Source organism: Protopterus annectens, chromosome 1.part1 (genome assembly GCF_019279795.1).
Source record: "Protopterus annectens isolate FY-2018-M chromosome 1.part1, PAN1.0, whole genome shotgun sequence".
Lineage (NCBI taxonomy): Eukaryota > Metazoa > Chordata > Ceratodontiformes > Protopteridae > Protopterus > Protopterus annectens.
Genome location: NC_056726.1, coordinates 992178115 through 992202163, shown reverse-complemented (window position 1 = coordinate 992202163; position 24049 = coordinate 992178115). Strand labels below are relative to the sequence as shown.

The 24049-nt window shown below is 40.0% G+C and overlaps 1 protein-coding gene across 1 annotated transcript in view; it reads right to left on the bottom strand.

Annotated features, from left to right (window-relative positions):
- TSPAN14 (tetraspanin 14) overlaps window positions 1-24049 on the bottom strand; it is an 826639-nt gene that overhangs the window by 269951 nt on the left and 532639 nt on the right. The window contains exon 6 of the mRNA XM_044079435.1: window positions 14329-14454. Coding sequence (XP_043935370.1) covers window positions 14329-14454 — 126 coding nt within the window. The remainder of the gene's footprint in view (window positions 1-14328; window positions 14455-24049) is intronic.

The window sequence follows — 24049 nt, the reverse complement described above, 5'->3', positions numbered from 1 at the left end:
TTTGGAGATTTATGGTTGATATCATACGAGATTTGCTAGGTTTTCTGGAGCTGAGTGGGGCTAGTCCTGGGTTGGGTTGTACATCACCACACTGGGAAATAGTGCTTTGGCAAATTGTGTAGGTTATACTTCTCAGTTTTTTTCCTAAAAATGGTGTAGTTGCTGCTGGTGGTATGATAAGGGGAGTGTCTTTGGAGAGGTAGAATTTTCACTTTGCATAGTACAGAGGTATTCGCTAGGGTGGATGTCTGAGTAACTTGATAATTGTGGATTATGGGTGCTGGTTGTACAGGTATGTGCAGGAGGTATGTTGGGTGCCTGGAAAGTTGGGATTATTGTTAGGAGAGAGAGAGTGTAAGTGAGAGAAGCAAGATCAAAGTAATAGTTGTGATGGACATGATGGTGGTTGAGGGCAGTGTGATAAAGAATATGAGCAGGATAGAAGTAGTTTAGAGGATGAAGTACTATATGGGCTTATTTAGAAATGGGTGGGGAGGTAGAGTACAATAATGAGGAGGTATGATAGGGGAATAATTAGGGGGGGTTATAGGATAGGTGGAAGAGAAGTATGAGAGGGGTTCGGCTAGGTATAAGGTTGATGTTATGGGGGGAGGGTGGGGATGGGGGCAGGGAGAGGAGCGGAGTGAGCATAGCAAATGGAGTGGGTTCAGCCCCACAGGGAGAAGACCTGAAAAAATTATCAGTTTAAAGGTGAGTACTGAGCTTAAAATATCAGCATCTAACAAAAGCTTAATTGAAGTAGTTCTGGAATAATTTAAAATGCCAAACAGCCCCGTGTATGTGCCTGCAGTGTAAATTACAGAGAGTTGTGATTAGTCTAGAGACTATGCTGAAAGTAAAAGCAAAATGTACTAATGTAAACAGTAAAGGCTTGGGACTGTGTGTGTGTGTGTGTGTGTGTGTGTGTGTGTGTTTGTGTGTGTGTGTTCAAGGTATTGGCCCAAGCTAGTGTCAATTGGCTGAAACCCTTCACTGTTGTTGTGCATACACCTTTTAAGCCTTAAAACCTAACAAAAACTAAGTTGTAATTCACCTATTACAACAGAAAAGTTGTAGGGTGTCAGATTCTTGCTTCCTGGAGTTTTATTTAGTTACGATAGCCAGCTTCAGTGGATGAAGTGGAAAATGTGTATTGTAGTTAATCCCAAGTGGGGGTGGGGGTCATGCATGAAAGAAACCCATGCAACTGAAAAATAAAATAAACAAGGCAGAATTAGTGCAAAGATTACAGAATGTGAAGTGCAAAGCATGCAAGGAATACAGATAAAATGTAAAATTGATTAAATTGCATACATTATCAGCATTAACATGCAGTCTCTGACTGATAACAGGTGTACAATCCAGCAGTGAATACAGACAGGATATATTGCACAAAGCAAGTATGGCTGTTCTAAATCCATGGCTCTGGCACCAGTTTCTCAGTCAGCCCTTCATGGAGAACATTTCTGTTGGTGGGCGAATCAATGACTGTCCTAATTTGCAATCATTTGCAAATTTAGCCAGCCAGAGGCCATTGTCATTGGCCCTGACTTCAGAGTAGTTAATGCCAAAAATGAGCAGTCCCAGGATCAATCCCTGTGGGACTCTACTTCTGACTGGCCTGTTTGTAGAGGTGGACTCCCCAATTCTAACTTCCTGGGTCCTGTCTGTGAGGCAAGCTGGCTATCCACCGGGTGACACAAGGGCTTATACCTAACCTCTTAGGTTTGTTAACAATGCCTGAGTAGGGGACTGTGTGAAATGCCTAAGTCTGGTCAAAGGTACACAGTGTGAACCATTTTGCCCTCATCCATTGCTTTGGGGACCCTCTCTAAAAAAGTCCACCAGGTTGAGGAGGCATGACCTGCCATTCAAAGAAACCAAATTGTGTTGACTCCAATGTCTGGAGGTTTCCTGTGTCATTACTGAGCATGTCCAGGATTCTTCCCATTGTTTTACATATAGTGAGACTTCTGGGTCTGTAGTTGGACCACCTTTACACAGAGGGATGAGTGTTGCTGCTCTTCATTCATGAGGCATGAAGCCTGTTTGGAGGCTACAGTTAAACAGCAATTCCAGAGGGCCTAACAGATCATGTTTCATGCTATTTAGAAGGCATCCTGGGATACTGTCTGGTCCCCATTGATGCAGTGTTCTTGGCCTTGGAGAGAACATTAAGGACCTATTCCCTAGTAATAGCAGGAGGAGTTATATGTGATGGCATTTCCTGAGCAAAGGGTGAGTGGGAGAGAGGGGTAAAGTTGGACCTGAATTTCTCAGCCAGGAGGTTTGCTACATCTTCTGGCTCAGTATAGGTGGCTCCATTTACAATGAGCTCTGCACACAATTGTGTATTGCCTTTGAGGTTGCGGACATAGCTAAAGAATTCCTTGTGGTTGTCCTTGGCCTGGGAAGGCCAAATTTACCACAAATTTGGCTTTGGTAGACTTTGTCCTCTGAGTTGTCTGTTTAGTTTGATGAGAGTGTTTTTATTCTGCTGGGTGATGCACCTTCTATTTTTTGTCATGATCTTCCTCCTTCTGTTATACCAGCCTATTTATGTTGCGATTCCACCAGGGTGGCGTGTTTTCTCGAGTTAGTTCTGTACTCCTTCCTGGTGGGTATAGCTGCCTCTATGCAGCTATTAACATGCTTGTACAGGGTTTCTGTGAACAGTTCTGCATAGGCAGTAGTATTCTTAGGGTTTATCGAGGCCTGAAATTGTGCTTCGTTATCACTTAATAGTAGGAAGTTAGCCTTAGAGTAGATCCTGAATATTCCAGGGTTAGCTGGGGTTCCAGGTTTTATTTTTTTCTTTCTCCTATACCCTCCCATAATATTCAATCCACAAATTGGCCTCCACACCTCCTATAAAATTGCACTTTACACCAGTATCATCACCTATGTTTAAAAAGGTTTACTATCAAAATGACAAGTGTAGGTTTGACGAACATGGAATGTCAGGTAACATTTGGCCAACTTCTGTGTTGCCGACCTATATGCGTTTGAGTCCCCGGTTCAGTGAATGCATGTGCATTCGCACATATGTGGTCAACTTCAGGTCTAGAGATCGCAGTACAGTGCAGATTGGGAAATTTACCCTTTTCCCCACTGTAGTGAGATCTCTTGAGTTGGAATATATAATTTGCAGGGGGTGTGGGGGGCACAGCGGGGCTTGCCCCTTACAAAAACTGACACTTCTGTGTTGTGCAGTACGTATGTACTGTTTAAAACTACAACATCCATTGCTGTTCTGAAAGGCGCAGGGGAAGGCATATGTTGAATAATGCCAAATTCTAATAATCGGCATTAAATCTGACATACTGCCTTTCTTCCTCTGCATTTTTCGGTGTTGTGATTCACGCAAATGAACGGAATTCATTCTGTCATTCGCGATTTGAGCAAACCATTTAAAAAACACATTCCATGGTATTCATTGTCCTGGGTTATAATGTGCCAATTTTGAGAAAAAAAGTGCTAATTTTCCCCCTAAGGGCACTGCCAGGAGATAAGTGCTTGGTGCCGGCAGGGGGAAGTTATTGGGACTGTTTCCTGTATGGTTGTGATTTGTCTTCTCCAACTTTGGGGGTAGAAGCGCCCCATTGCTTTGACTTGTAGGAACCTTGCACCTGGGATCTGCCCCTCTTGAGGTCTGTCTGACACAGGAAAGGACCAATTCTTTGTAGGCCAATGTCTACTAAACCTAGGTGGTTGTACTTGTAAAAGATCTTTGACAATTTGCATAGATTTAGCTTTGTCCTCCATTTTCTTTAACACCTCCTCTGCCTTAACACCAAACAAAGTATCATGCTGTAAAAGTGCATCTAGTAATTTAACTTTGACATGATCAGGCAGATTTTGTTCCTTTAACCAAGCACAGTGAAGTGTGATTTGTGGGCAAACTACCAGAATTTCGAGATTAACTAATACAAAAGACGTTGGACTTCAGTAAATTAAGTAGATTATCTGAAGCAAGGAGTAATGAAAAGAGCTTGTTAAAGTGATTCTTGACAGATGTTATATAAAGTAAAATATTTTTTCCCAAAGCAATTACAGCACAAACTACAGAGGTTAATCTGACAAGACAATTAGAGAAAGCCCAACAAGATTTACAAGGGGCACAAAACACAACAATTGACACTGGACAGGGATCATCAGAATGGGCAGTTATTTCTCCTGCTGATATTTACCAACAGTCTTGTTTATTGCAGACTCTGCCTCAGTGGCAAGACAAAAAAAGTACAGTTTTGTACCTACCATAAATGTAGATGTTTGAGTGTCTTCACTGCTGCAGCCACTACACTTGGGTTATCCTGCCGTCAGGCGGTCCCCGCAGTCGGTCAGAGTTCCAAAGTCTTGGTCCGGTGTCAGTTGCTGTCGCCTCCTCCCTGACGTCACTGCGTCAGGGGTATATAAGAAGCAGCCGACGGCATTTTCTTCAGTTTTTCTTGCCCCAGATGTCAGGTGCCCCCAAAAAGATAGGCAATACATTTTGCTTACAAAACATACAGTAAGGTAAAAACCTTCAGTAACCAGCAAATACACCACATAGGTAGTAAAGTGTAGAAGGTTATAGATAAGACCCAGCTAAGAAAGAGGGGATGGCGGGTGGGTAACCAGGAGAGCAGCAGTGAAGACACTCGAACATCTACATTTATGGTAGGTACAAAACTGTACTATGTTCATCGTGTTTCACTGCTGCAGTCATTACACTTGGGTAAAATCCCAAAGCTGAGTCAGGGTGGCTGGTTCTATAGAGGATTTGGTGTGGCTATGAGGCCCTGCAGCACTGCAGTGGCAAAACCAGCTCTGGGTCTAGAGTAAAGAGGCAAGTGATAATGCTTGGAAAAGGTGTGCACTGAACTCCAAGTTGCAGCTTCCAAAATGTCTTTGGTAGGTACTCCTCTAAGATAGGCAGTAGAAGTTGCAGTTACCCTGGTGGAATGTGGTCTAATGTTAGATGGTACAGGTTTCCCATGTTGTGTGTAGCAGAACCTGATACAGTGTCCTATCCACTTTGAAATGGTCTGCTTCGAAATAGCCTTTCCCTGTGATCTTGCAGCATAAGATACAAACAATTGTTCATTTTTTTCTGAAAGCTTTTGTTTTGTCCACGTAGAAGCACAATTGCCTGTGTATGTCCAAGGTATGTAGAATTCTCTCCCCTTTATTCTGGGGATTTGGATAAAATGTTGGCAAGTGAATAGTTTGGTTAAGAGCCACACTGGATACCACCTTAGGCATAAATGAAGGGTTTGTTCTTAAGGAAACCCTGTCTTGGTGGAAAATTATGAAAGGCTCCACTGCCATTAGTGCCTGTAGTTCTGAGACTCTTCATGCTGAGGTTATTGCCAGTAGCAGAGCAGTTTTCCATGATATAGATTTTAATTCTGCTGAATTGGCTGGCTCAAAAGGAGGTAAAGGGAGTTTTTCCAAAACGAAATTGAGGTCCCAAGTAGGAGTTGGTGCTCTCCGGGGTGGTCTTATGTTTTTATCCCCTCTGAGGTACTGCTTTAGCAATGGATGAGAGAAAATAGGAGGATCTGTGTTGTAATGAGCCGAAATGGCAGAAGCGTGGATCTTAATGGATGAGAAGGATAGTCCTTTGTCCAGCATCTCAGTTAAGTATTGTAGTATCTGAGGAATGTTAGGGACAAGAGGGTCAAGGCTTTGAGCAAATCTCTTCCACTTTTCTGAATAAGATTTCCTAGTGCTAGGCCTCCTGGCCTCCAAAATGACATCCATAACAGCTTTAGATAGAGGTGTTGTCTGTTTGGCTAATGAATCTGCCATGCAGCCAGGGATAAGGTTTTGAGCTGACTGTGCAGGATCTGATTGTTTTGCTGAGTCAGAAGGTGTGGAATTTGAGGAAAAATCCAAGGTGAGCCTTGAGCTAAGTTCTTTAAGATTGGGTACCAATGCTGGCGTGGCCAGTCTGGAGCAATCAGAATCATCTGTGGTTTGTCTTGTCTGGCTTTTAGGAGTACCTTTGAAAGGAGAGGCAGAAGTGGGAAGGCATAAACGTTTAGGCTTTTCCAGCTGAACGAAAGAGCATCCACTTTCCAAACTTGTGTGTGATAAGTCCTTGTGCAGAATTTTTGTAGTTTTCAATTCAGTGGGGAGGCAAAGAGATCTATGACCGGGCACCCCTATTTTTGTATTATCATGCTGAAAACTTGTGGATTTAATTTCCACTCGTGAGGATCCATGATGTTTCTGCTTAAGTCATCTGCCAGAGTATTTTTCTTTCCTGGCAGGAATTGTGCTTGCAGATGAACTTGGCAAGTTATAGCTGTGTTCCACAAGGTCATGGCTTGTCTGCATAGGGGGTAAGAATGAGTGCCCCCTTGCTTATGTACCACATTACTGTGGTGTTGTCTGTCTTTAACAGTAATTGTCCTGGATGCAGAAGGTCCTTGAAAGCTGTTAGGGCATTTTGTACAGCCAACATCTCTTTTTGATTGATGTGAAGATGCATTTGGTCTGTGGTCCATTTGCCTTGAATACATTTTCCTGCCATGTGTGCTCCCCAGGTGTAATCCGAAGCATCTGTTGTTAAAGTTTGCTTGGCTGTGGGAAGAGTGAAAGGCTGACCCTTGTTGAGGTGACATGTCTGTGCCCACCATCGAAACTCCTGTTGTAGGCAAGGAATTAGTGCTATTACTCTTTCCAAGCTGTGAGAGTGTTGAGTCCAAACACTTTTTAGGTACCATTGTAATTTCCTCGTATGCAGCCTGGCAAATGGAATTAGTAGAATGCAGGATGTCATGAATCCCAAGGCCTGCAGAATTTTTCTTGCAGGGAGTTGGGACTTTGTTGCCATCATTTGAAAATACTGAGTCAGTTGTCCTTGTTTGTCTGGAGTGAGATAAGCCATCTGGGCAATTGTATTTAAGCTGGCACCCAGGAATATTATCTCTTGTGAGGGCACTAGTTTTGACTTATTTTCGTTTACTGTGTACCCTAGGCAACTTAACAACTTTTTTTACAAATGCCAGATGCTTTAGAAGAATGTCCTTGCTCTCCGCTTGAATCAGGCAGTCGTCCAGGTATGGATATATTTGAATTCCTTTTTGTCTGCAAAATGCAATTACTGGTGCCAGGCACTTTGTGAAGACCCTGGGTGCAGTAGATAAGCCAAAGGGCAGTGCAGAGAATTGGTAGTGCATTGAACTAGCTATGAATCTGAGGTATCTTCTGCAATTTTGTCTGATAGAGACATGCAGGTTTGCCTCTTTGAGGTCCAAAGTAACAAGCCAAGCTTTCTTGCCCAACATGTGAAGGAGCTGCTGTAATGTCAACATTTTGAATTTCGGAACATCCAGGTAAGTATTTAGTGTGGAAAGGACTAGTATGGGTCTCCAGGCTTTGTCCTTTCTAGGGACCAAGAAGAGTCCTGAGTAAAATCCTTGTCCTTGTTCCTGCTGTGGAACTTTTTGAATAGCTCTCATGTCCATGAGGGCTGTAATTTGTTTTTGTGCCTCTGCCCATTGATTGTGTGGCAGGTCTGGCATACCTTTTAGCCTTGGTAAAGTGTGAAAGTGGAACCTGTAGCCTTGAGACACAATATTCAGCACCCATTTGTCTTGGGTGATTGCTTGCCAGTTTTGTGAAAAAAGTGCTAGTTTCCCCCGTAAGGGAGCTGCCAAAAGGGAAGAGTTTGGCATTGGAAGGGGGAAGTCATTGGGACTGTTTCCTGTAAGGTTGTGACTTGTCCTCACCTCCTTTTGGGGTTGAAGCACCCCACTGTCATGGTCTGTAAGAGCCTTGGGGCTGAGATCTGCCCTCTTGGATGTCTGTATCTGCCTCTTTGTGGCCTGTCTGACACTGGAAAGGACCAATTTTTCGTAGGCCAATTCCTGCTAAATCTTGGTGGCTGTACCTGTAAGAAATCCTTCACTGTTTGCATAGATTTTGCCTTATCCTCCATTTTCTTTAATACCTCTTCTGCCTTAACACCAAATAAAATATCTTGCTGTAAAGGAGCATCCAATAATTTTGCCTTGACATGATCTGGTAAGGTTTGTTCCTTTAACCAAGCATGTCTTCGAATCACAGATCCTGTAACTGCTGCTCTACAAGAAGCTTCTAATGAATCAAAACCACACTGCAAAGTATGCTTTCCCACTTGTTCAGCTGCATGCAATAAATCCTGCATTTCCTTATAGTTAGGTTGTTCTGCACTTGTACTCATTTTCTGTTTTAACTGAGACAGTAAATATTGTTGATATTTAAGCATGTGAAACTGGCAGTTTAAAAGCCCTTACTGCTAATGTTGCAGAGGTGTAAACTTTCTTCCCCCATCTGTCTAATGCTCTAGAATCCCTGTCAGAGGGAACTGGATTTTTAGCCGTGGAGGCCTTGACCCCTTTGGGACCCTGGGAAATAGTTTCTGCGTCAGCAGCAGGGTTTTTATAAAGAAATTTGTGAGAGTCAGGGACTTTGTAGTACCTGTCCGGCTTGACTAGAGCAGGGGGTAAAGAATCTGGATTTAAACTGGATTCAGAGAACACATCGTCCACAATATCCAACACTGGCGGAATAGCAAGAGGCCTGTGCTGAGGCAATAAAAGAAAGTCTCTGAGCCTTTTCTTGGATTCTGAGTAATCCTGGCCCTCCCAATGGAAATGTTCCCTCATGGTATGTAAAGTTGCCCCAAAAGAGTAATCCTCAGGAGGAGAGGTTGAAGGAATTGATTCTTCAGCATCAGAGTCCTCATAGGGGGGTAAAGATCATCCCTGGTCTGAAGAGGAATCAGAATATATAGTAACCTGGTCAGAGGAATCATAGTCTGTATCCTGCCTAGGCCTTTTATGAGGAGGGGGATGGGAACCCCTGATCAGAGTAATTAAGTCTTTGGCCATTTTGAGCATCTGCTTTTTAGGCATGAAGGCCTGTCCAGGTGAATACTGTACATGCTTCTTTGTCTTTAATGTAGTTTTAGACTTGGCTGTAGATGCAATGGTAAGTTGTGAAGGTCTGAAAACACCCTCAGAAGCCGATGCCTGCTCAGCGGCTCCGGACCCATCTGAAGGGTTAGTCTCTGTAGGCCCAATACCTTGAGTATCCAGAGGCCTAGGCAACTCCATGTGGGAATAGGTTGTGGCCTGCGGCTCTGAGGTAGCGGGTGTCAGGGGCTGCAAAAGCGCCTCACTGAGAACCGGCAACTGGCCTAGAAGAGGTTTTGTCGCCAGTTTTGGGCCTCGGATGACTGTCCTATCCTTATCTTTGCTTTTTTTGTGAATTCCGGTTGTCGGTTGTCCAGACGGCATGGTATAATTAAACCTTCGGCCAAAGTAATGGCGAGCAAAATCAAACTGACGTTTAATAGTCCGTTTGTTAAATCTAGCACAAAATCGGCAACTAGTGACGTTGTGATCTGGGCCTAGGCATGAAATACAGTAAGAATGAAAATCCTTATGAGGTATTTGCTTCCCACAAGAAATACAATTATTAACTTTAACTGACATCGGTCTGAGGCAAGAAAAAGTTTCCCCAATGGGGCACATAGCTTTATTGAAGCCTTCGGTTCTGAAAATCGAAATCGATATCTCAGGAGTCGGCCGACCAGCACTTGCTAACTGCTTTTGCTTCGGGCACCACGCAGCAAGAAATTTCTGAAGAAAATGGTGTCGGCTGCTTCTTATATACCCCTGATGCACTGACGTCAGGGAGGAGGTGACAGCAACCGACGCCGGACCAAGACTTTGGAACTCTGGCCGACTGTGGGACTGTCTGATGGCAGGATAACCTAAGTGTAATGATTGCAGCAGTGAAACACAATGAACATCAATTTTTTTTCAATATGTTGGCATTTCAGCAACAGTTGACATACACTGTGGGGTTTACTTGGAATACGATTTATGTAGATATTTTTTTTTTGCATTTATTCCCAAATGTTTAAAGTTATATATAAAAGCAGTAAAATATGCTTTACAACATTTTGAACCTGTCACTATTTATAGTGACAGTGCTTATGTGGTAGATTCTTTACACTTACTCATGGTAGTTTGTGCCAGAAGAGGATTCATCGACAGTGTTGGCAAACCGCTAAAACATGCTCTAGTACTATGGGAGTTATGGGCATTAATTACCCAGAATGATTTACATGGAAAGTTTAGTACTGTCAAAATCAAAGCACATAAAAAATGTAACACAGAAGAGGCTAGAGGAAATGCTTTGGTGGATGCCAAGGCAAAGCAAGCAGCTCAAACAGGAGAGAGGCTAGAGCCACGAGTGTTTTGAATACACAGACAAGGTAATGTCAGTTGAAAACACTACACCTGTAGAAATATTTGGCAACCCTTCAAAAACAGAAAGGGATTCCTGAAGAATTGGATGCTGTATGCAAGGGGGGGATGCCAAACAGGCAATTTCTGTCTATCCAATGCCAGACGGGAAAAAAATACCATATATCCCAGGAGATCTAGCTAGACAGTTGGTCAAATATAATCACAAAAGTTTGGGCCACATAGGTACAGGAAAGCTGTGGAGTATAGTGAAACAGAAGATGTGGAATCTACGTCTAAAAAAAAAAGCTGTGAAAGACAGTTTTAGAGGGATGCTTGGTTTGTTTACAAACTAATGCAAACATAAGGAAGCCTCACTTGCATACAGTAGCAGTGGCAGACACCATGGTACACTATCCAGGTAGACTATGCAGGGCCCCTCCCAGCTGCAAAATGGGGATACAGATATCTGTTAGTAGTGCTTTATGTGTTTTCAAAGTGGGTAGAAATAATTCCCACCAAGAGTATGACAGCTAAAACCACGGCAGAGGCATTATGGAAAAACATTTTTGTTCACTGGGGATAGCCCCGGGTCATAGAATTGGATAACTGACCCCAGTTTACAAGCCAAATAATGTGGCATTTGTGCAAGTTGTTGGGCATTCAGCACAGATTTCATGTTCCATATCATCTACAATCCAACAGAATTGTTGTAAGGATTGATCGGATAATCAAAGAAAGGTTAAAAAATTAGTGTTTGAAAAAGGCAAGGATTGGGGGAGATATTTGCAGATATTCTATTAGGCATTAGGACTACTATCAATAAAACAGAAATTTCACTCTGAGGTGATGACAGGATGAAAAATGCCCCTCACATTTCCTTATGACCCAAAAATGGTGGGATAATCTATCATTATTGATGGTAGAAGAACACCAAAAATGGTTAAAAGACATACAGAGAACAGGCTTACCATCTGTGGAAGAAAATGCCAGTGCTTCCCACAAAAATAAAGCTACAGTGCAGAGACGAGGTGCTTATAAAAAAACTTCCAAAAAGGGGGACCATGGGATAGTAACTGGCAGGGTTCCATACGAGGTGACAGAACAGATAGGGCCATTAGTATACAGAGTACAGAAGATAAACACGGAAAAGATTAATCCTAGGAAATGGGATATCCAAGCAAAAGCAGCACATGTTGGCTCACAGAGATCAGTGTAACTTAATAAAAGTCAAACAGTGTCAGGAAAGTAACAGTTGAAAAGTCTTAGGAAAGTAACAATCTCTTTAAATTTGTTTTTAAATGCTGATATACCCATTTAGAAGGAAGACAGAAAAAATGGAGGAAACTAAACCTCACACATGAGAGATGCAAGCTTTGGGGGTGCATGTTAATATTCTTATGCATTTTGATACTATTCTATATATTGTTTATAATAGTAATATATGGACAGGACAAGGCAATCCAACAAAGAAATGTAAATACAAAAGAAAACTAAAATAAAAAAAGTTGCAAAGAAAAAATGGGGAGAGATACTCACATATAATAGTTCATGAGAGCAGGGACATCATGATTGGATACCAGATTTCAATACATTTTTGGCCATGCAAAATTTGTTTGCAAAGGCACACAAGTCAAATTGTTGGGTTTGTAGCCACATTCCTTACAGAGGGAAAATGCTATTACATGCAGTCCCTGTAGAGGTTACAGACAAGGGTCTTACAAAAATAGACCTTATAAGACAATCGGCCATAAAACAATATTTACAGATGATGGAAGCAAAAAGAGGGATACTCTGTTTTCAAAAGAAAGGGACTGTCAGGGTTGGTATTCGTAATTGTAACTATTCCATTACTTTACACCAGCTCTGGTCACGTGAAAAGCTTGAGTATCATGGAGGAGTTGATGAAATAATAACAGTATGGGAGTCAACACATAATACTTCTTTTAAGGAAGGGATGAAAGACTTCTTTAAAACTGATGCCACAAATAATTCAATGGACCAAGAAAATGTTACAATTCTGGCAGAAGGGTTCTTTTTCATATGTGGGAAGAATGCTACAAACGGCTACTGATAGGTTGGGCAAAGATCCTGTTACATAGGTTATGCAGTTCCAGTGATGAAAATTACTCACAGATTACCACAGGACATGGTAAGAAATCACCGGAAAAAGAGAGGTTCAGCAAAGCTGATGAAGTTTTAGCAAATGCAACTTAATTACTTGATACAAGATTTGAAATAAATGTTTATTTCTCAAAAGCAGAAATGCAAGGCTTGAACTGCAAAGTTAAAAATAAATACAGAAAGTATGACGTTCTTAGCAACAAGCTATCTCAGTCAGACACCTGCTAGAGAAATTTCTGAGGAAATAAAACATGCTTAGATTAACTTATCTGTAAATATATGTGGTTTAGAACTGGTTCACGGAAAGAACATCATGTCTAGTTTAGCTTGTTTGTGAAGACATGTGGTTGTGGGCTTAGGCTTAAACTGATACAACAAAATGGCATGCTGCTATGACTGACTGAAATATACAAAGAGAAATTTGATATTTTTAACAGGGACTTTTTTTGTTTGTCTTCAGATGCAGAAATCAAAGAAATAAAATACAGACACTTCAACTGATGCAAAGATGGCATGGAACAAGAATCAGTCATGCAAACCACAAGGACACTAGGAAGTAACATCTGCTGCTATGCAAAGTGTAAATAAACTGGACATTGCTTGCTCATCTTTACAGCCATATTGATCAAGTGTGCATTGATCCTAGGCACGACAGTTCGTGAGTAGCAAAGACTTTTTTCTAGTTATGTTATAATAAAATTGAAATAACTCAAGACAGACCAACCGCTTGGCAATATTTTGTATTCTGAAATAAACTATAACGAATACAGCAGTATTGTGAGTCTGGTCACTCTGCCATTATAAATTTAACAATTCTGAGTGGAGTGCAGCAAGACTGAGAAGTGGAATTTAGTCCTCAAAGTAAAACGAACCCACACATGAATATTAAAACAGTAGTAAGAGGCAATAAAGATTACTCTTTAGCCTGTCCTACAAACTATAGTACAGCTACTAATGAACAGGGACACACTAAGAAATTGTGCATTATAAAAGGCAACCCAGATGTAGTAAAGGCTATAGGTAATATCCAAACACTTACTAGTAAGTGCTCATTTATAGAACAGTTAAGGGGCCAGAAGTGGGGTAGAGTGACGTGAAGAACACTGGGACATTTGTAAGGCATGCAGATATAAACATAAGGGTAATTTTACTTGGGTTTCCTCTATGGACATGAATTTTAGTCCAAAATGTAGATACTGTAGTACTGAAAACTTTGTGCATCGGACAGTTTGCTTAACCTATGGATCATTTTATATAGATAAGACCATTTCAAAGTTTTCAGCCACGATTTTGGAATACATTAATGCAATCAAAAATAAATTAAATACCAATGCCTTGTTTAAACAGTCTCTTACTTGTAATATTTTTTTTAAATTCACATTTATCGAACAAGGAGTTAAATATGAAAGGAGGTGATATTAGCTCTCTCTTCTGGAAAAGAATTGTTTGGAAAATAAATTAGATGCCATTATAACCCAGTGACTGAATGACACTTTGGATACCACATGTTAGTTGAGGCAGAATGCAAGTAGCTCATTTTAACAGAGGGTTTTAGCTGTCTATACAGGTATATTGTTTAATAGAATACATATTCTGAAAACATCTGTATTGAAAGACGTGCACTAAACCTTTACCCAGAGTGGCTTCTCATGTGTTTTTTTGGTGCTTTAGTACATGCTTGGTTTTAACTCATCAGTTTTTGGTGTTTTTTCAACAACTTCAAATGGACAGAACTGCAGTTCTGAATATAACTAAGTAGCAAATAGAAATTTTCACATCAAAGTACCTTAACAAAAGTTATTTTACACATCAAAGTACCTTAACAAAAGTTATTTTACACATCAAAGTACCTTAACAAAAGTTATTTTACACAATGGAAAATAGTATCACGTTCTCATTATTCTATGTAAAGGAAAACAATTTCTAACACAAAAACTCTGTGTAGAAAATCAATGAGAGTTGGAATGATACTTACTGCTGGATCAGCAACACAGCATGAGAACGGTACTCCGCACTGTTCCCGACTGCGGTTGTCGTCGGTGCAGTTGAAATATTCATTTCTGTCCCAGTCGTTAGGGCCCGCAGCCCCACAACACTGATTCTAAAAGAAATTACAGTTCAAATTACCTATACAGTTGACCAACACGAGTTTTAGGCCCTCCCTGCATATCAAAGTTAAAACAAACCAAGCTAAAGACAACAAAGAAGTTATGTACTCACAGTAACATTCCATCCGTGTTGTCCATTTTCACTTCTTCAACTGATGGGTTCGGATCTGATCCTTGGCTCTGACTTGGCTGTTACTAAAGCTCATGGTGCCTTTAAAACTCTCGAACTTCTCCCTTACCCATAATTCCTCAACCTCAAGTTACCTCAGATCTTGTTTGCTGACTTTACAAGAAGTGTGATCAAAATGACAGGACAGGATACATAATGATGTAAATGTTATTAAGAGAAAAACTATCAGGAGCTCAATCAAAATGATTTCCTTATGAGAGGACAATCACCTAGAGGTGTGAAGACATAGGGAATGGGGAAGTAGGGTGGGAAGTTGAAGAAAGAAAATTGGCAACACAGATGGAACATTATGGTGAGTACATAACTTCTTTATCTGATGATGTCAATTTTCATCCCTCCTCAATTGATGGGATGGAGTCCCCAGCTACCTAAAGACCCCGAGTGGACTCTAAGGAAGGATACTCCTGACCACAGTTGAACCAAACGATCCTCTAACGTTGGACACCAGATCCAGTTTATAATGAGTGATAAAGGTATGAGGCTTAGCCCAAGTTGCTGCTGCACATACATCATCCATGAAAGCTCTGGATAGAAAGACTGAAGAAGTTTCCATGGACCCAGTTGAATGAGCTTATACAAGTTTTGGTAAGGTAAAACCCAATTTGTTCAGACTAGTAACCAAACAGCCAAGCAGTAACTGAAGCCCAATAAAGGTCCATCCCTCTTCCAAATACAATGGAAACCAGATAGTCAATAGCCACAAAATAAAACTTTATTTAGATTAAAGCTCTTTTCGTTTCCTTCATGAAACTGCATCAGAATAAAATTTCTTCACATATAGTTCTCTTAAATATACTTGTTAATTAGTACCACTTCTAACTAATGAATTCATTGGATAACAAATTCTTCCTTATTAAAATTAAAAGGCACATATCATCACAAGCAATTTTATACACTTTAATATAACTCCAGCTATAATGGAAAGTCACAACAACTACTAAAACAAAGCGAAGGCTCTCAGGTTGCCACACGAAACAAGGTTTATTAATGGATATCACAATACACCAAAAAATAATAAAGCGAACTGGAAGCTCAGTAAAAATATATATACATGTACAAGTACTACGCGCTTTCAAAATCACGAACAGTATTTATTAAACGAAATAAAATGTAAGCGCTTTCGGCAAAACCAATGTCTCGCCTTCTTCAGACAAACAGCAAGATAACATTTGAATTCAGTTCTTATACTTATGCCCATTAGAAAGATCCAGTCACAATAGTATGCATTTTTTAACTATTAGTTTCCAAGGGAACCTTAAGACAATAGCAAATAATAACAAATAAAATAAAATAAGATGAAATAGAATAAAGTAAGTGGTTCAGTGAAGATCACTATCATGACATTGAATAACTGAACCACAGATGGATTATTTAAACATATATAAAGGTGTACCTTCGTAAAATAAAAGACACATATGTGTGTATATATTATATATATATATATATATATATATATATATATATATATATATATATATATATATATATATGAACACATTTATATCTCTCTATATATCCTGCGGTGATCCACATTGACAAAACAGGCTTGGAAATACCATAAGACATAAAAAACAATACAAATAGGAATAACCTGCAAAATAGGCAAAACAAAATAAATGCCTATGCTGTTGTTGAGACATAGTTATATTGTGAAATGCTCCCAGTTATGCTATAATTATGCAAATGCGAACAAATCTTAAGAACGCTTAGGAAAATGAATACAGAAATATTTGCCTGGGAATTATTTATAGATGTTAGCAATTACTGCACCAGTTATAATTGGTAGCCCTGGCTTGTAAGTATTGGCCAATGTGACGAAATAAACTGAATAAACTCATGGGCTAACCCCATTTATAAATGGTAAAGCAGAAAAGAAAAAGCAAAACATAGGAAAACCATTATAACAAGGTTTTGTGCGAAAAAGCATATATAAGTATAACACAAAAGCTATAGATAGTAAAAATTACCTATTGTAGGAAAGCCATTTTAGGACACATTTAATGGATAGGGCATCATTAATACCAGGAATGGTGTGTGCTCTAGTACGCACCTGCCATAACAATTCATCCATTTCCAATTGGATTTGCCAAGGGCCTCCCCTTATATCCAAATCCCTTTTTTGTAAAACAATAAAGCTGAAATTATGCCCATCATACTCCATAGTGTGTCTAGCCAAGGCGTTACTGGCATCCTTCTTACAAATGGCATACTGATGTTCGTATATTCTAGATTTTAATTTGCGCTCGGTTTTACCGATATAAAATGCTTTGCAGAAATTGCACAAAGCAGCATATATGACCACTTTTGTTTCACAACTGCAGTGGTTATTCACTTTATATTCTTTGTTATTGATGGTAAAATGGTTTCCTACTTTTAAGTGCTTACATTGGGCACATGAACCACATTTAAACATACCATGTGGTCTATTTGCATGAAACTTTTTCTTTGTCCTTTCCAATATCGATTTTGAAGTTGTCACCTCTCCTATAAGTAATCCTGGGACTATCACCTAGAAGATTAAATAGGTTTCGGTCATTTCTTATAACGTCCCAGTTTTTATTAATAATTTCTTTGATTTTTTTGAAAATCTAAAGAAAAGGTGTGTAAAAAACTGGTGCAATACTTATTATTCTCAGACAAACTTGCTCCCACCATTTCACTTACTACAATGCTTTGTTCATGGATAGTGGCCAGGTTGTTATTGATCTGGCCACCTAATAGGGGAATTAAGTGACCTTCGTCTCGCTTACGAGACACCTCAGTTATGACACTTGAGATTAAAGTGGTTGGATAACCCCTAGACCTAAACCCCCAAATTGCATAAACAATTACATGCTCCCCCTTTTAGACCTATTGTAGATGGGAGGGGGTCAATCACCCATGCATGTGCCAAATATATCGACAGTGTTATAAAACCACTTATAGAAAGCGAAGTACAAATATGCAAGGATTCTTGGTCTTTTTTGAAGAATATAAGTAAACAAAGGTATTCACCAGATGTGGCATTTTTGACTATCGACGTCAAAGATTTGTACACCGTTATACCCCAAACAATCGGGCTTAATTGGGTGAGGGAATTTATGTCAGCCAAAAAAATCAAAGATGATACCATCTACCCTGTAGAGACTTTGTTAGAGCTAGTATTGGCTAACAATTTCTTCACGTTCGAGAATCAGTTTTACTTGCAAACATCAGGGGTAGCTATGGGCTCCCACTGTGGTGGTACATTTGTGAATGCTGTCATGGCACATTGGGAGACTAAATTTCTCTTCAAAGATGAGTGGTTCCAAAAACTCCTGGTACACTAGGTAACAGGATGACATATTTTGCATCTGGGAGGGAAGTAAAAAACTAATTCCCTTACTTGTTGAAAAAATTACTAAAATGACTGATTTTTTTTAGAGTTTACGTACAATATAGGGGACACAGATTAATTATTTGGACATACTCCTGATCAATGACAAAATTAATAATAGATTTAAAAGTCTAATTTATAGAAAACCTACGTATTCTAATTCTCTGTTGCACTTTTCCAGTAACCATCCATATCACCAAAAAAGAGCAGTGATAAAAGGTCAGATAGTACGTATGGTGACTGATGCCCATGACTATGTCACTGAATGCAAAAGACTTATGAGTATGTCTAGGTCTAGGGGTTATCCAACCACTTTAATTTCAAGTGTCATAACTGAGGTGTCTCGTAAGCGAGACGAAGGTTACTTCATTCCCCTATTAGGTGGCCAGATCAATAACAACCTGGCCACTATCCATGAACAAAGCATTGTAGTAAGTGAAATGGTGGGAGCAAGTTTGCCTGAGAATAATAAGTATTGCACCAGTTTTTTACACACCTTTTCTTTAGATTTTCAAAAAATCAAAGAAATTATTAATAAAAACTGGGACATTATAAGAAACGACTGAAACCTATTTAATCTTCTAGGTGATAGTCCCAGGATTACTTATAGGAGAGGTGACCACTTAAAATCAATATTGGAAAGGACAAAGAAAAAGTTTCATACAAATAGACCACATGGTATGTTTAAATGTGGTTCATGTGCCCAATGTAAGCACATAAAAGTAGGAAACCATTTTACCATCAATAACAAAGAATATAAAGTGAATAACCACTACAATTGTGAAACAAAAGTGGTCATATATGCTGCTTTGTGCAATTTCTGCAAAGCATTTTATATCGGTAAAACCGAGCGCAAATTAAAATCTAGAATATACAAACATCAGTATGCCATTTGTAAGAAGGATGCCAGTAACACCTTGGCTAGACACACTATGGAGTATGATGGGCATAATTTCAGCTTTATTGTTTTACAAAAAAGGGACTTAGATATAAGGGGAGGCCCTTGGCAAATCCAATTGGAAATGGATGAATTGTTATGGCAGGTGCGTACTAGAGCACACACCATTCCTAGTATTAATGATGCCCTATCCATTAAATGTGTCCTAAAATGGCTTTCCTACAATAGGTAATTTTTACTATCTATAGCTTTTGTGTTATACTTATATATGCTTTCTCGCACAAAATCTTGTTATAATGGTTCTCCTATGTTTTGCTTTTTCTTTTCTGCTTTACCATTTATAAATGGGGTTAGCCCATGAATTTATTCAGTTTATTTCGTCACATTGGCCAATACTTACAAGCCAGGGCTACCAATTATAACTGGTGCAGTAATTGCTAACATCTATAAATAATTCCCAGGCAAATATTTCTGTATTCATTTTCCTAAGCGTTCTTAAGATTTGTTCGCATTTGCATAATTATAGCATAACTGGGAGCATTTCACAATATAACTGTCTCAACAACAGCATAGGCATTTATTTTGTTTTGCCTGTTTTGCAGGTTATTCCTATTTGTTTTGTTTTTTATGTCTTATGGTATTTCCAAGCCTGTTTTGTCAATGTGGATCACCGCAGGATATATAGAAACATATAAATGTTTATACATATATATATATATATATATATATATATATATATATATATATATATATATATATATATACACACACATACGTGTCTTTTACTTTACGAAGATACACCTTTATATATGTTTAAATAATCCATCTGTGGTTCAGTTATTCAATGTCATGATAGTGATCTTCACTGAACCACTTACTTTATCCTATTTCATCTTATTTTATTTGTTATTATTTGCTATTGTCTTAAGGTTCCCTTGGAAACTAATAGTTAAAAAATGCATACTATTGTGACTGGATCTTTCTAATGGGCATAAGTATAAGAACTGAATTCAAATGTTATCTTGTTGTTTGTCTGAAGAAGGCGAGACATTGGTTTTGCCAAAAGCGCTTACACTTTATTTCGTTTAATAAATACTGTTCGTGATTTTTGAAGGTCTGCTCTCATTGTGTTCCGGTTCGCTTTTCAATGGTTTGTTGTTTTGTGATTTTTGGATCTGGTTACTACGCGCTTTCACTCCAGCTATACTCTGTCGCATATAGTCTACTCAGAGGTGATCTCTGCTTAACATACAAAGCCATGTCAAACCCAGAGCTGTTGGGCATGCTACACAAAGAAATCCCAATCCCTCACAGCCACACGCTCCAGGGATCTAAACCTTGTCATCACAATAAACAAAACATGCTGGAGGGATAGGTTCCTGACCCAGAGACTCCCCAGACTCTGGAATAGATTGCCCATACATGTCAAGCAGAGTGCCTCTTTGGCCCTCTTCAAAAGGAACCTTGACGATTGGATGGGAGAAAGGAAATTCACCCCTGGGATCTTGTCAGTCGCCCAGCTACACAGGGGTCCAGGGAAGTAAATAGTGTGGGAAGAAATAGCCAGTGAATTGTTACGGCTAGGCTTGTATAGGCCTTAGGGCTGATAGCCTAGTACCAACCTATGAACGTGTGTATAAAAATACCCAACTTATTTGAATGACTAATTTAAACAAAGAACACTATAATGTTTGCGTGTTTTCCACCAAAAATAAGCTACACTAAATTTCTCATTTTTAAGGCTGGAATGATACAGAGGTGGTCATGTAACCCAGGGCTGGTGCAGTCATGTAACCCAGGGCTGGTGCAGGCATCTAACTGGAGTTGCCACATTAATTCACAAAGCTCCAGCTTGGTTTCCCAATCTCCATCCTGTTCAGCAGGTTTTACCTGCTCTATTACCCAAAATCTGAACTGAGTATTAACGCATGTCTAAATAATGCATTCATCTCTTTTTTCTTGTGTATATCATAGACATGTTCGTATACCCTATACTTCAAGCTCCTCTCGGTTTTCCCCATATAATATCCATAGCATTGTATACAATAAGCTAACCAGACTACCCCCTTTGAATGACAATTGTAATAACAGTACAGTTGTGTACACTTACCATAAATGTAGATGTTCCGAGTATATTCACTGTTGCAGTCATTACATTTGGGTAATCCGCTGGCAGGTTGCCCTCAGTCGGCCTGATTAACAAAGTCTTGGGTCCTGCGTCGGTTGCTGTCCCTTCTTCCATGATGTCAGGTCATCAAGGGTATAAAACATATATATATATATATATATATATATATATATATATATATATATATATATATATACATATATAGTTATAGTAAGAAACACAAAAATATACCTACAAACAAAAGCAAATACACCAAAAAGGCTTTCAAGCATAATAAAAAAAAGAAGAGGTATAGTAAAAGAAAAGCAGGGGGCTGGAGGGAGGGTAACCAGGACTGCAACAGTGAATACACTTGAACATCTACATTTATGGTAAGTGTACACAACTGTACTATGTTCATCGTGTTTCACTGTTGCATTCATTACATTTGGGTAGATTCCCAAAGCTAGGGTTGGCAGGATGGATTTATACAGCATTAGGACCAGCTATAAGGCCCTGCAAAACAGCAGTGGCAAAGCCAGCTCTGGATTTAGAGAAAATTGGTAAGTGATAATGCTTGGGGAAAGTATTAACTGAACTCCAGGTAGCAGCTTCTAGAATATCCCTGGTAGGAACACCTCTGAGAAAGGCTGCTGAAGTAGATGCAGCCCTGGTGGAATGAGATCTGATCCCCTGGGGGATAGGTTTTCCATGGTGCTTATAACAGAAATGAATACAATGGCTTACCCATTTAGAAATGGTTTGCCTTGAAATAGCCTTCCCCCTCTCTGCTCCCGCAGCAAATGCTACCAGCAGTTGTTCAGATTTTTTTCGAGATTTAGTCCTGTCCAAGTAGAATCTAAGTTGTCTGTGTACATCCAATGAATGCAGAATCCACTTTCCCTTGTCCTGCGGACTGGGAAAGAAAGTTGGCAAATGAATAGACTGATTAAGAGCCACACTGGATACCACCTTGGGCATGAATGATGGATTGGTCCTGAGTGACACCCTGTCCGCATGAAAGATGATGAAAGGCTCCACTGCCATAAGGGCCTGTAATTCAGATATCCTTCTAGCTGAAGTGATTGCTAAAAGGAAGGCCGTTTTCCAGGAAAGAAAATTTAAGTCTGCAGTTGCAGCTGGCTCGAAAGGAGGTAGAGTGAGTTTCTCCAATACAAAGTTAAGGTCCCAGGCAGGGGTTGGAGCTCTCCTGGGTGGTCTCAAGTTTTTAGCCCCTCTAAGATACTGCTTTAGAAGAGGATGGTGGGGGTCCTGTGTTGTAATGAGCTGAAATGGCTGAGGCATGGATTTTTATGGAAGAAAAAGATAGGCCTTTATGAAGCATCTCAGTTAAGTATTGCAAAATCTGAGGTAAATTGAGCACTGTTGTGCTCATCCCTTGAGACTGATTCCAGGCACAGAATCTTTTCCATTTGTCAGCATAAGATTTTCTAGTACTAGGTCTTCTCACCTCCAAAATGACATCCATCACAGGTTTGCTGAGGGATGCTAAGGGTGAATTTAAGTGATTAGCCAAGCTGCAAGATTCAATGTTTGGAGATGAGGGTGCAGTATTTGGTTCTCCTGCTGAGACAGTAACAAAGATGACCGAGGCAGGTGCCACGGAGAAATGTGTGACACACTGCGCAGGAGTGGGTACCAGTGTTGGTAAGGCCAGTCTGGAGCAATCAAAATCAATTTTGGCTTGTCCTGTAGGACTTTTAGTAGAACTTTGGAGAGCAAAGGCAGAGGGGGAAAGGCATAGAGTGATAGATTTTTCCAGCTGAAGGTCAAAGCATCCACTTTCAAGGCTTTTTTGTGATGAGTTCTTGTGCAAAATTTGTCCAACTGGTAGTTCTGGAGTGAGGCAAAAAGATCTATGTCTGGGCTCCCCCATTTTCATGTCAACATGTTGAAAATCTGTGTTTCCAGTTTCCATTTGTGAGGGTCCATGAGATTTCTGTTTAGTTAGTCTGCCAGAACATTCTGCTTTCCTGGCAGGAATTGAGGTTATAGTTGTACTTGGTAGCTCAAGGCAGTGTTCCACAATGCCATGTCTAGTCTGCAGAGGGGGTAGGAATGTGTACCCCCTGCTTAAGTACCACATAACCATGGTGTTGTCAGTCTTTATCAGTAATTGTCCTGGATGAAGGTAGTCCTTGAAGGCTGTCAGTGCATTCTGTACAGCTAGCATTTCTTTTTGATTGATATGAGGGTGCATTTGATTTGGGCTCCATTTGCCCTGAATGCACTTCTCTGCCAGATGAGCCCCCCATGCATAGTCTGATGCATCTGTAGTTAGGGTTTGGGTGGCAGGGGGTGGTGTGAATGGCAGTCCCTTGTTTTGTTGGCAGGCCTCTGCCCACCATAGGAACTCTAGGTGTAGGCAAGGTATGATAGGAATCATTGTTTCCAGGCTGTGACAATGCTGACTCCATAAACTTTTTAAGTACCACTGAAGTTTCCTCATATGCAGTCTTGCATATGGAATTAGAAGAATGCATGAGGCCATGAACCCCAAGGCTTGCAGTATTTGCCTTGCAGATAGCAGGGTTTTTGTGTCCACCTGTTTGAAGTAAGTCACCAAATGAATTTGCTTTTCTGGCGTAAGGAAAGCCATCTGGGCAGTTGTATTCAGGCTTGCACCCAGGAATGTAATGTTTTGAGAGGGTACCACTTGAGATTTCTTTTTGTTTATGGTGTACCCTAGAAGGTTAGAAGTCTTTTTTACAAACACCAGGTGTTATGAATGGCCTGGTTTTCCACCTGAATTAGACAATCGTCGTCCAGGTATGGATATATTTGAATATTTCTTTGCCTGCAAAATGCAATTACTGGAGCCAGGCACTTTGTGAATACCCTGGGCGCAATAGACAAGCCAAAAGGCAGTGCAGAGAACTGATAATGCATGCAGCCTGCTTTGAAGTGTAGAAATCTTCTGCAAGACTCCCCGATTGGGATATGCAGGTAAGCCTCTTTTAAGTCGAGAGTTGCCAACCAGGCATCCTTGCCTAGCATAAGAAGTAACCGGTGAAGAG